The sequence below is a fragment of the Gossypium raimondii genome, chromosome 7 (assembly GCF_025698545.1).
Source record: "Gossypium raimondii isolate GPD5lz chromosome 7, ASM2569854v1, whole genome shotgun sequence".
Lineage (NCBI taxonomy): Eukaryota > Viridiplantae > Streptophyta > Magnoliopsida > Malvales > Malvaceae > Gossypium > Gossypium raimondii.
The window spans coordinates 42,904,429-42,917,147 of NC_068571.1; the positions used below are offsets into that span (position 1 = coordinate 42,904,429).

General features: G+C 34.9%; 2 protein-coding genes across 3 annotated transcripts; one reads left to right on the plus strand and one right to left on the minus strand.

Moving 5' to 3' along the window:
* The first annotated feature begins 490 nt into the window (after positions 1–490).
* On the plus strand, positions 491–8,951 carry LOC105789817 (uncharacterized). 2 transcript variants are annotated; one of them, XR_008197705.1, is made up of 10 exons: positions 491–1,192; positions 1,464–1,608; positions 1,703–1,984; positions 2,066–2,213; positions 3,871–4,812; positions 4,915–5,153; positions 5,230–5,303; positions 6,323–6,437; positions 6,976–7,230; positions 8,105–8,951. XR_008197705.1 is itself a non-coding variant. In XM_052633297.1 (9 exons), the coding sequence occupies exons 1-9, from the start codon at positions 1,128–1,130 to the stop codon at positions 7,030–7,032; spliced, it is 2,067 nt and encodes a 688-aa protein (XP_052489257.1). In that variant the 5' UTR covers positions 491–1,127; the 3' UTR covers positions 7,033–7,421. The 2 variants fall into 2 exon arrangements, 1 of the variants encoding a protein (XP_052489257.1); XM_052633297.1 differs by lacking the exon at positions 8,105–8,951 and having other exon boundaries at positions 6,976–7,421.
* Positions 7,443–9,602, minus strand: LOC105789835 (uncharacterized). The gene is made up of 4 exons (XM_012617175.2): positions 9,126–9,602; positions 8,672–8,834; positions 7,811–8,446; positions 7,443–7,695 (listed from the first exon to the last, which is right to left on the minus strand). The coding sequence occupies exons 1-3, from the start codon at positions 9,561–9,563 to the stop codon at positions 7,812–7,814; spliced, it is 1,236 nt and encodes a 411-aa protein (XP_012472629.1). The 5' UTR covers positions 9,564–9,602; the 3' UTR covers positions 7,443–7,695; position 7,811.
* Positions 9,603–12,719: the final 3,117 nt, after the last annotated feature.

The window sequence follows — 12,719 nt, forward strand, 5'->3', positions numbered from 1 at the left end:
ATAATAAAAACAAAAATATATTTTTTAAATAGATAAATCTCAAAATTGTATATGAACTTTAGTTTAATATAAAATATTATTCATGAATTTTGATTGTGCAATTTTATAAATGATATTTTAATTTGATAAAATTCTTATAAATTATTAACACAATTATTGATATAACATCATTTTGTATATATACATTACATATATAAATAACTATATTTATCTAATATAAAATAAATTGATGTATTTATTTATTAAATATATATGATTGAATCAAAATTAAAATTTTATGTATATAATTTTATCAAATTATATATAATTTCGTGATTTATCCTATCCACTTAAAAGCAATTAATTGAAATAGTTAATGTGTCAAAATATTAATTAATCTTAAAATATCCCAAAAGTGCAAATTGAATAGAATAGAAACAGCCGTAGCAAATAATAAATATTTATATAAACCCGCTTACAGGCCTCAAATCCCATATACCGCGCAGGTTTCGGTTATTTTCCCCGGTTTATTGGCTACAAATAAAATTAAAAATAAATAAATTATTTTAAAAAAAAAACAATGTTTTCTTCATAGTTCCTATTTGACCTACTAATTTCCCATTTTACCCTTCTTCTTCAACCTCCTCCCTCCAAAGGCAAAAAGCTCACATCCATAAAGCACCAATTTAATTTAATTTGATTTAAATTATTTTATTTTTCTGTTTTTCGAATTAAATGACGTGATTTCTTTTTTGATTCTTCAAACGCATCCTTCATTTGTGAAAATGAAAATTTTCTTTTCGTTCTTCCTGTTCATTTGATACCATTTTTTTTTCAAAATTCTGATTCTTTTCGTATCTTTTATTTTCGATGTGCGTGTCGCTTATTCGTTGATTTTTCGTTTTTTTTGTTCTGTTATGAAGCTCAATAGTGATTGTTCTTTCATTTCCTCTCACTTTCCTCTTGGAATTCTTTTCATCAATGTCTGTTTTCCCTTCTATCTTTATTCCTATTATTTAAATAATGTTGTTGCTTGTTTTCGATATTAATGAGAATTTATGGTTCTTTTTTTTTTTTTTAACTTCCTCGATATGCTAATTGTTAGGCAGTGATTTGCTGTAATTTGAAATTAAAACAGAGCTTAGAGCATGGTTTTGATGGGGAAACACGATGATGCACGCTCTGTTTTTCCTTTAACAAGTCTCCAGATCGGGTAAATTCATTAAATTTGAATTAAATTTTTATATTACATTTATTGTTTGTATGCTTTGTTAAAAGTTTTGGCTTCAGCTAGTAGTTCATACATTAATGTTTCGAATAAACTTCTTAACGCATTATCATTTCCTCCCTAATTACCTTTTTCTGATGAGATTAAATGATTATTTTCATCCCTGGTCCTGGAGTTAATCAATTGATTTGTATTGTCTGGGTTTTCTGGTTTCCTTATGTCTTATGAGTTTTTGTTGTGTAATGTCTGTTTGCAGGGACTTGCAGGCATATCTTTCGGATCTTAGCCTTTACCTGGCCATTGAAAGTAACAAATTCTACATTTTGGTGGACAACAGGCCATGGCTGAGGGACTTGGATTCACGGCCAGCTCACTTGTGGTGGCAATTAATGGTTACCAAGGTTGTTCTCCACTTTTCTTTTTATAATTGAATTAAGCTATTTATTCAAAGAAGAAGATTATAATTGAATTAAGCTATTTATTATGTATTTACAGTCCAGGTTATCTCCTTTTGCTAACACCAAAGGTCGTAGGGAGAAAAAAGAGGGGAAGGAAGCTTCTTCCGAATCAAATGCTAAAGATTCGAAAAAGTTAGAGAGATGGTTCTGTTCAATTGATGCTGCAATGTTGTCTGAACAGAGGGTTTTGCTACCTGTTAAGAAACTGAGAACATCTTTACTCCTTAGCAGTGAGTTGCATCGGACATTATATGGCTTCATTGTATTTGAAGTCACGTGGTCAAATGTCCGAGGTATTAACTACTTAAATGAGCTTCAGGTATTTGCTCTTGGATATGCTCTTTTTTTTTGTTTGTAGTTCACCAACGAGGTCGTTTTATTTAACGTTTCTCATTTGCAGACTGATACCTCTCTGGCCATAGAGGCTAAATCCATGCAAAGATGGGAATTTGACAGCATCGATCAAGCTGCAAATTCTATATCTTCATGGTTTTCTGGAACATTGTTGGAGCTGTGTCATTTAAAAGAGTACCTGGATTCAACAACTGGTATGTTCTTGTCATTCATATTCTAAGATACAAGGAGAAAAGTCATCTATATGATTCTTGTGGTGCAACAAATTACCTTTTACTAGCATTTATAGCATTTTGAACTGGCAAAACTGTTATAAATGTAGAAATTGCAAACTGGAGATGCATGTTTGCAGGAGCCTTATAGTGTTGTTAAGAGTCAAGTAGGTGTAGCACAGTTGGAGGGCCAAATCAACTTTATAAATATATAACTAAACGATCACAGTCAAGTCAAACTTTCATTTCAGTAATGCATAAATCTTTACTTTGTTCTACTACACTCTGTATTCCCTAACAAGGTAATGGAGAGTCATTATCTCTCATTCTCATCATCTCCTCTAGTTTACCTCCTGTTCCCTTTGAACTCAAAGAAACATTGTTAATAATGGAGAATTCTAGTTGTTATGAGTTAAAAGAGAGGTGAACCTAGAACTTCCTTTGCTGCCAACAACTTAGTGTAGCTCCTGAACACCCCTCTATTGTATCTTTCGCTCGTAAGTAATTTTGAGTTGTATCATGGTGTGAAGCCAGACCATGTACCAAGTCAAGCACTATTAATCCCTGCAGCCTATCTCTGTCGGTATGTGGTTTTAGCTTCTGTTTAATTCTTAAAAAGTGTTTTTGTTAGGTTTGCCAGTATCCTTTATTTTTTGTATCAATAGTTTGTTACAGTCCTGTCCCCAAAAGCTGTTGAGAAAATAATTTTGAGTTTGGATTTGAATATCTTTAATTGTGACTGGAATTTTATTTTTTCTTCTAGTTTTCTTTTGCCTCAATATTTGCTGCCCTGGTTTGCCAACTTTTTATTCTTGTACAGGAGCTTTATAGAGCCTTTTAGTCTCTGAATCTTAAACAGGCACTAAAACTTGTGATTCTACTTTGCCTGTAATAGTATGCTAGAAAGGCATGGGACACCGGAAAGGAGTCATCCTTAATTACACCTGTTTCAATCTTATGCTGTTATTTTGACAGCTAATTGGATCAAACTTGCTAATCCTCTTACCTTTGTATATGTGATTGAATAGAAATTGCTAGTTATTCTGGCTTAGCCTACCAAGTTCTTTTATGGAATGAACACCATAAACCTGTCAGTTCTCTGCAGTATTGCAGAAAAACTGCTTTGATATAATGACCTGTATGCCGGCATTTCATCTGAATGTGTATGATTGATTATTAGGATTTATATTCTATTCTTATAGTTGTCTTATACATTAGGTACTGCTAATTCTATGCTTTCCAAATCAGTACCACGTATTATTTCATGCTTCTTAGTTGAATTGAGGTGTGGTGCCATCAAGTCTCAGGTTGTTGGTAACAAGTCATTACATTGATCTGATCACATGCAGAAGCTTCCTATAAGCCTTTGCAGTTTGCACCGTACCTTTTGTAGTTGAAGTTACCCTTATGTCTGTTCACTGCAATAGGTACATGTATTTGGAAAATGGTCCAATAATAAGTCGATGCCTTAAATTGGTTATCTGCATATCAATCTATTTATCTTCCATAATGTATATCTCATTTCTGGGCACTTTCAAGACATGATAGTTCTTAGAAGCCTGAAGCTACATTATCTCACTTCCCCACCTCAATGCAATCAATTTGATGTGCTTACTGTATTTAATCTGGATTATTTCAGGAGAGGTCTTCCATGACACTGAAGAAGATTTTGATGAGGATAATGATGATGGAAATATATATGAGGATAGTTTCAGCACTGAAGAAAATTTTCCGTATGATCATTCTGGCACTTCCGATTTAAGGGTTTACCCTTCTACTGGGGACTGCGAAACTTTTGAGCCACAAACTCCAATTGGGCCTTATAAGAGAAAAAATGTGACCAAGGCAACTAGTACTGGAGTTGAAGTCGATCTACATTGTGGGGAAACCCAAAGGCAAACTGAAAACTCATCCGACAACTCTACTGAAAATGCAGTTGAAGCTACACTGTACAGGGATGTTCTTCTTTTGTTTAGATTTGATGATAGAGATCTTCCATTTAAATTACAGCAAATAATAACTCCTGATCTGAGGTTACTTCGTTTGTTAGAGGCTGGTCTTCCATCCTGGGTCCTCTTTCTTCAATCATATCCTGGCTTTTGCCATATCTATCGGCCATGGATGTGCCCTCTGGCCAGAGCTCTATATGTTTTGATTTCAGTCATAACTGTTGTAATTGGGTTTTATGATTTATACAAAAATGTCCCTGTTCTTAAGGCAACTGCTGCTCGTTTATGTGGGCCACTTTTTGATTGGATAGAAACCTGGGAGATGGTATCAAGGATCAAGTACTTGGGAACTATGCTATTTCTACATAATTGTCAGAAGGCTGTGAGGCTGTTTTTGACATTTACGCGTGCTACTCGATCATTTTTCTCTTTTCTTTGTCTACCACTGGCAGAACCATTTATGGACTTTTTGGACTTCCTTTGGCCAATTTGGAATCTATTCAGTGAGGTAGGTGAAAGCTTCTTTTCAGTCATATGGATTGTGATTTGTGCTCTCTACAATCTAGTGGAGGATCTCATAGAGACTTTACTGATGCCTATCTGCTTTATTGGCTTAGTTCTTCAAAATCTCGGTAGGTAATCAGATGATTAAATTTTCTATGCTATTCCCTTATTTAGGGGCATTGGCTTAATATATTAATTATGTTAATAATTCTTATTTCATGCTATTACAGCAACTTCCGTCCTGTGTCCTGTCTTTTGGATTCTTTGGGAAATAATATATGCCCCAATACGCCTGTTCCTTGGATTCGCCAGATTTGTGGCTTTTATTTGTTTCTTCGTCTCTCGTTTGGTTGGAGATATATGGCAATCTTTTAGAAGCATAATTCAATTTGCTTCTGCTACTGAATCTGCAATGAACAGTAATGAGATTTCCATGTGGCGTTCACTTTGGAATGACATTTTTTCTCAGGTTAGAAGACATTAACGTAACTTGATAAATATATTTCTTTATGTTTATTTACATTTCCTTTTCTATGATCTTACAGGTTTTTCGTGCTCTCAGAAGTATATTAAATGGTTTTGTTGCCTTCTTTGCAGCCTGCAATAGACATCGCCTAAGGTGTTGCATTTTAATCTATCTGCCTCTTTTCTATGTCATATTGATTTTTTGTCGTGACCCTTTATTTTAGATTTTAACTAGAGAGCCAGGCAACTGAAATGATGTTTTCAACTAAATTTACCTAGTTATACAAGTTTCAGCAAGTTAGGTAATTAGTTATTCACTACATAAATATTATTAGACTATTTTATCAATGGACATTGTGTGGTAAAAGTATCATGGAGCCCTTGTATTAGGAGTCAGATTGCATTTTGCCTCCTCATGGGCAAATTCGTCCCTATACATTAGATCAAAGAACAAATTAATCTTTTCTGTTAAAAATTTCATCCATTTGTACTATTAAAAACTAGTGTGGCTTATAAAATAACCAAACAGTGACACGTGTACCTTACGCTAACATACAAAGATAAATTTTTAATAGTAGAAATGGTATGGAATTTTTATCAGAAGGATTAATTTGCTCTCCGATTTAATATACAGAGACTAATTTACTTATTTTTTGAGTAGAGAGTAAAATGCAATTTCACTCCTAGTACAAGAGCTCTCATAGTACTTTTACCAACTTTGTGTACATCTATGATGAGAATGAGTATATCCTTATTTGCCCCCTCATTACATTCAATTATCACCCTAAAATATTACTTTCCAATTTCGGTCTAAAATGTATTCAGTAAACCAACTTTTAGGCTTTGCATGATATGGAAGATGGAAAAAGACTAAAAAAGGAAAATTTATTAATCCCACTTTGTAGCTAAACCGTTACATTAATAAAATTGCCAATCTTCACACTTTTCTCTCCATTATACCAACCCAGCCTTGGAATTCTGAATCATATGCCTATGTACTAATGGGTATATTTTTCTTCTATTGATTTTACTATATTCTTGTGATGTACCAATCTGCATTGTTACTTTTGTGAGTTGTTTGGGATCACATTTCCTTCTACTTTTATATATTCTGCAAAAGACCCATTCTTTAAGTTTTTACTTGCATGAACATTTTGGTTCCAATGTATACAGCATTTATAATCATGCAAGGCATTTTGTTCAAAGACCATTTGGTGGAGCCACAACATCACAAACCTCAGATCCTAGACGTAGTAAGTCGGCACATGGAAATATGATGCACCCCCACGTAAGCGATCATATACTTGATCTTTGTTTAATCTATTGCTCTCGTATCCGGAAAAATACTATGAGACTACGTAAGAATCAAATTGTATTTTGTTCTTTTTTATTAAAAAATTAGATAAATTAATTCATGTACATTAGATAAAAGAACAAGTTGATCGTATTTGTTAAAAATTTCATCTATTTTCACTTTTAAAAACTGATGTAATTGACAAAATAGCCAGACAACTGTCATATGTACCTCATTTTGATGTACATAAACCAATTTTTAACAATAGAAATAGATGAAAATTTTAATAGAATGACCAGCTTGCTATTTATTCTAATGTACATAGACTGATTTGACCGTTTATCAAATAGAGGAGACAAAATATAATTCAACTCCTAATATAAATCCTCCATGGTATTTTTACCTCTCCTCTCCGCATGCTTTTGCATTATATGGCAGACATGAACCATTTTTCTGTCGCTACACTTATAGTTCATCAAATCATTCTGTATTTGCTACTCCTTGAGCTGATATTTTCATTATATTTTTACAGTTAGAGATAAGGAGGAGAGTCCATGGTAAATCTTGTCCTCCGGCATTGTCATTTTGAAAAGCCATTTTGAGTTCGGAAAACGTAAGAAGCTAATCCTTGTTCTGATGAGAGCTAATATTCCGATGCAAAAATCTTTTAACAACCAATAACATGAATAATCGAAAGCTAACATCAGCCAATCTGATATCAACACTGAGAAAAAAAACCATGGGAAAGGAGGGGAAAAGAAAATACCACCCGTATAGCTCTTTAGAGGTAATTTCATTCTTTTATTCCTTTTGTGTCTAGGAAGCTGTCTATTTCTCATTCTCACTGTTTCATTAACTTCAGCTTTCTTTTTGTTTTAATCCTCTATGATATCTAAAAGGTCAGCTTCTAGTTTGTAATTATTATGTATATACACTTTATCTTCATATGATTAATGTAAATGTTGTGATGATTGCTCAGTTCATGATGTATGCTAATGCTAACATTAACTGGTCCAGCATACTTGATAATCATAGAGATAGTCTTCACATAATGATCCACTTGAAATCCCCACATACATGGTTATACAAAATACTTCTGCTGACCAAAATATAATAGCAGTCTTGCGTTATAATACACCTACAAGTGCTGTCCTCTAATCTAATGAGGTCCTAAGCTTTCTTCTGTACTTTATAACTGCCAGCCGGATATCTGCATTACTCCATCTTTTCATTTTACTTCCATGTCCTTCACCTGTTCAAAACATATGTAGATATAACCCTCAAAAGAACTTTTTTCCGGCATTTTTAATTATCTCTCGATTCGATGTAACATTGCTTTATAACATAAGTTTAGGTAGAGCTCTTACCTCATTTAATGTTGTCCATATTAAAATGCATTTGCTCTTCTTTCTCCTGTGTAAGTTTCAAGGCTTTTGTCAGCTCTTGATATGTAGCCTGCATGCATCTCTTTAACTGTCCGACATCCTTAGCAGTTTTTAGAAGGTAAGTCTCAAGCTTCTCAATTTGACAGAGCGTGTCTTTAATATGAGAAGCCGCTTCATGGACTGACCAAAAATGATAATTGCCAGTGTCTGTTACGGTGGCAAATGTTTCTGCATTGTTCCCAGATATATCATACAAAGATTTCCCAATATTTTTAGGTATGGAAGGCACTGACTGATTGCAGTAATCTTTGAGAGCTGACCCCATTCCTGCAACTATTGATATACCCCGAAAAGATTCCACCATATGCTCGACAAAAGGTCTGCATTCAATCAACGGACTAACTGAAGCACCAAAAGTATCATTCACTGCCTGTAACATGGAATTGTGATCAGGTGGCTCAATTGGCTCCAAATGAGAGAGGTAATCCTTCTGAAGATTCTTTCTGACTTTCTCTGAAGCAATGAACGATGTTTCGAGGCTTGAAGTCCCTAAAGGATCACACAATGGTTGAGTACCACTTCCGAGAGCATTTTGCGATACTTTATCAACTTCAGCATCTGCGATAACACTAGGCATCATACTTGAGCTTAAAAGGGACGAAGCAAAGGAAACATCTCTAAGTTGTCTCAACTCTTCTTTAAGTATCTGTGCCGGAGAGAATTCAATCCTCCAAGAACCCTCCCGATATATGAAAAACTCGAAAAAACCCGTACTGGACAGCATCATAAAACAAGTACTAGAAGAAGAAAAAAAAAAAAAAAGACGCAACCAACGATACCTACATCCATTTGGTAAATTCCCAGTAACAGACATCTCGTGAGTGATAATATCTGATAGGCCACCACACCGGAGTCTCATTGTCGATGGTCTTTCGTCTATCTCCAAAGACCTTGGCCGTGAACTCGTAGGACTCTCGAACTGCAAGAAACCACAGGCTCCATGTCCCTATATAAAGAGAATCAACCCTTTTATCAGTAAATGTTTTTAACACTCGCATCCGAACCCGAGTAACAGATCGATCTTGGTTTAAGTATAGCAATTGAATTTCACAATTTCTATTCATCTGATGGACTTTTTTTTTTTTTTTTGCTTCGAGGTGCTTTTGGGGCAAAAATGTTTTTTTATCTAAAAGAGAAAATGTCTGCAATAACCTTACGATCTCCAGTTAAGGTGAAATCTTTAAGAAAATTATGAACCCTAAACCTTAAAAACAGCAAAAAAAGGAGACCAACATACCTTTCTAATACGACAAGTAAAGTACTTGGTCTCCTTCCCATTTTCATCTCGCCGGTTATTAACGGTACAAGCACCGGCGCCGCAACTACACATCGGTGCCTTGACATCATCGCACCATTTGTAGAAATTTCTGCCTCGGGTGGCATTATCGCAAGTACAGTTACGAGAATAATATGGTTTTCCGTAGTTAGCGTCACTACGGGAAACCTGAATGGTGCAAGCCACACCGCAATGGCAGCACAGCACCGGAATTAGGTGGGTGTCGAGCGGCGGAGATGAAGGTTTTGCCGTTGGGTTGTCGTTGGAAGGGCAATATTTTGCCCAGTGACCTTGCTTTTTGCACTTAAAGCATGCGCCTTTCAGCTTTGTTTCAACCGATGGTGTTAATGTCGGCTGACGTTGTTCTTCGCTTTGTCTCTCAGATTGATCGGCTGCCATTTCCCTGTTTATTTGTTTTGTGTCTTTCCTTCAAACAAGACCCGGACTTTAAAGGCCATGAAATAATTAAAGTACGGCAATTTCGCCAAGCTGTATAATTGGATAAATTTCACCAACAGTCACTAAACTTTAGGATAGTTGACAAAACAGTCACTCAAGTTTCAATTTAATCACTCTAACTTTTAAAAAATAACAAAATGGTCATCGCTAACCATTTTTCGTTTTTCGTTATAGGCGGAATGAAGCTGCCATTTTCCATCCCCTATCACTGCTTTCCCATCCCTCTTCTTCTTCCTCACCATCACTCCCCTACTTCCATCAACTTAGCTTCCAAATCCTTATCCGGTTCACTCCCTGCCGACATCTCCACCTTGTCCGAACTCCGTACTGTATTGCTTCAACACAATTCCTTATCTGGGTCCATCCCATCTTTCGCCAACCTTTCCACCTTACAGAACATTTGCCTCGACGATAACTTGTTCACTTTGGTCGCCCCGACGCGTTTACCAGGTTAACTAGTCTTCAAACACCGAGTTTAAGCGAAAACACGAAGCTGAGTGGACATTCCCAGATTTATCCCAATCAACGAGTCTCGTCGAAGTTCAATTCGACAACAACTTATACGGCACTTTACCCCATGTGTTCCAATCTTTGAACAGTTTACAAAGCATAAGGTTGTCTTACAACAACTTGAACGACACATTGCCGCCTTCTCTCGCCGGTTCAATGATTCAAAATCTTTGGATCAACAATCAGAATGTTGGGTTCACAGGTACTTTAGATGTTTTATCTAACATGACAGATTTGCTTCGAGTTTGGGTTCATAAAAACATGTTCACTAGTCAAATCCCAGATTTGTCTAAATCTGTGGGTATCTTTGATATTAAGCTTAGAGAAAACTTATTGACCGGTTCAGTTTTAGGATCTTTAATTAATCTCCCTAGTTTGAAGAACATTTCATTGTCTAATAACAAATTATAAGGTCCATTTCCAAAATTTCCCAACACAGTTGAGAACATTGTTGTTAGTGGTACTAATAATTTCTGTAATAATAATGGTGATCCTTTTGATCCTCAAGTTACTACTGTAAGACCCAAATTTTGCCCAGGCCCAAACCTAAAACAAATTAAACCCAAACATCCCAAAACAAACCCAAACACCATAACCTAAATCAATTAACAGTTGAACCCAAATCAAAATAGCCCAACAAGCCCAAACCCAATCTACCTAACCCTAGCCCATGTTCAGAAAAGAAAAAAGAGCAAGTAGCAGCAACCTTAAGTGCGCCGCACCTAGGGTTTTCAGCCACCAACTCCCTGCCATCGCCGCAACCACCACCAACCACTCCCATCAAAGTACCTGCAAGGACACGCAACAACAGAGAAAAGCAACAAAATAGGAATAAAATAATGTAAAACAATCGGCTATAAAAGCCGAAACTAAAAACATGTAAGGGGGTTTTTTTTGGAAAAAATTGGAAGAAATAAAAAGTTTCTGAAGGTGATTTACTTTGGTTTTCCGACTTCCTTTTTTTTCTATTTTCGTTCTATATCTGTTTTTTTTTTTACATTGTTTCTTTCTCTTTTCATTTTCATTTTAATCAACATATAAATAAAAAATATATAAAACAAAACAAAGAGGAAGGAATTTACCTGTTTCCGGCGGTGGTGGAGAGGGAGAACCGAAAGGTTTCTTTCGATTTCGGCCCTCTTTTGCCGAGATCTCGGCTTTCCTGACCCCAAATACGGACCTTACTCGAAAAAGGGGACAATGTGGGCCATTTTGAATTTTTCTGCCATCATGGCATGGCGCCATCATGGCGACCTGGTCATTCAGCCATGGGGGCGACTACGGACATTAGGCCGGAGGCCGGACTGCCCAAAAGGGCTTGAGAGAAACTTAAAGTTATTTTTTCTTTTTTTCTGAAATAAGGAGGCAAATGACCTTTTTTTTGAAAAACTGAGCTTTTATAGGTCCCCAAAACGACGTCGTTTTGGAGCAAGCCTATCAGGCCAAAACGGCGCCGTTTTAGGGTGACCCGCGTGTGACCCGACCCGCTCCAGGGGGATCCGCGTGTTTTCAATGGAAGGGCTAATTGCACTTTTAGCCCTTCCTCTTTTTTAATGTTTTTCAGTTAGGTTTTTTTTACATTCTTAAATTTCCCCTTTATTTTGTTACCGTTTTCAATTTGGTCCCATTGGAACGACTCGTTTTAGAAGAGAGGGGAAAATTTCCCTTAAAACCCCTCTATGTTATGCGCGCGTTCAGCATAGTCCCTTCCCTTTGATTTTATTTGCGATTCAACCCCAAATTTTAATTTTTTCTTCGATTTAGTCCGTTTCTTTGTTATTTTGGTTGTTTTCCCCATTAAAATTAATCAATCTAATACTATTATTATTATTATTATTATTATTATTATTATTATTATATTTTCCCTTTATGTATATATATTTACGCTACTATTATTATACTATTATTTCCACCTTATTATTGTTATATTTTTATTTATATTTACTTATTTAAATTTTAAATAAACTTGTCCTATTATATTACTATTATATAACTATTTATATATCTTTGCACCTTATTTTATATATATGTTTTCTATACCTTATATATACATATATATATATTTATATACATATTCTTAATTTTCATATATATATACACGTAATTCTATACTTTTTATATACTCTTTAATTTGTATATATATATACATACTTTCATATACATGTTTTATATATTTCTATTATTTTTATAATTCATATATATATCTTTATTTATTTTCTTCATGTATATTTCGCTATTGTTATTTTATCTTGCTTGGTTTGTCATTTGGTATTTTTATATATTAGTCTCATTACTTATTTATAGTTTGTTTTACTCGTGATTATTTTACTTACATTATCATCATCATTTCATTACACCCATTTTTTAGATTTTAAAAAGAAATTTTAAAATATAAGTAATATTCGTATTTTAGATCTTCGAGAGAATCGAGCCCTAACGTATTGGGTTCCGATTTTCTTCGTTGAATCTAAATAATCGGGATTACTCTTTTAAAAATGATGAAAAGCTTGTTATCGAGAATTCAATACGTTGTGTCCTAACGTATTGGATGTGACACGTTGTTTTCTCGAAACGAGGAGTTTTTGA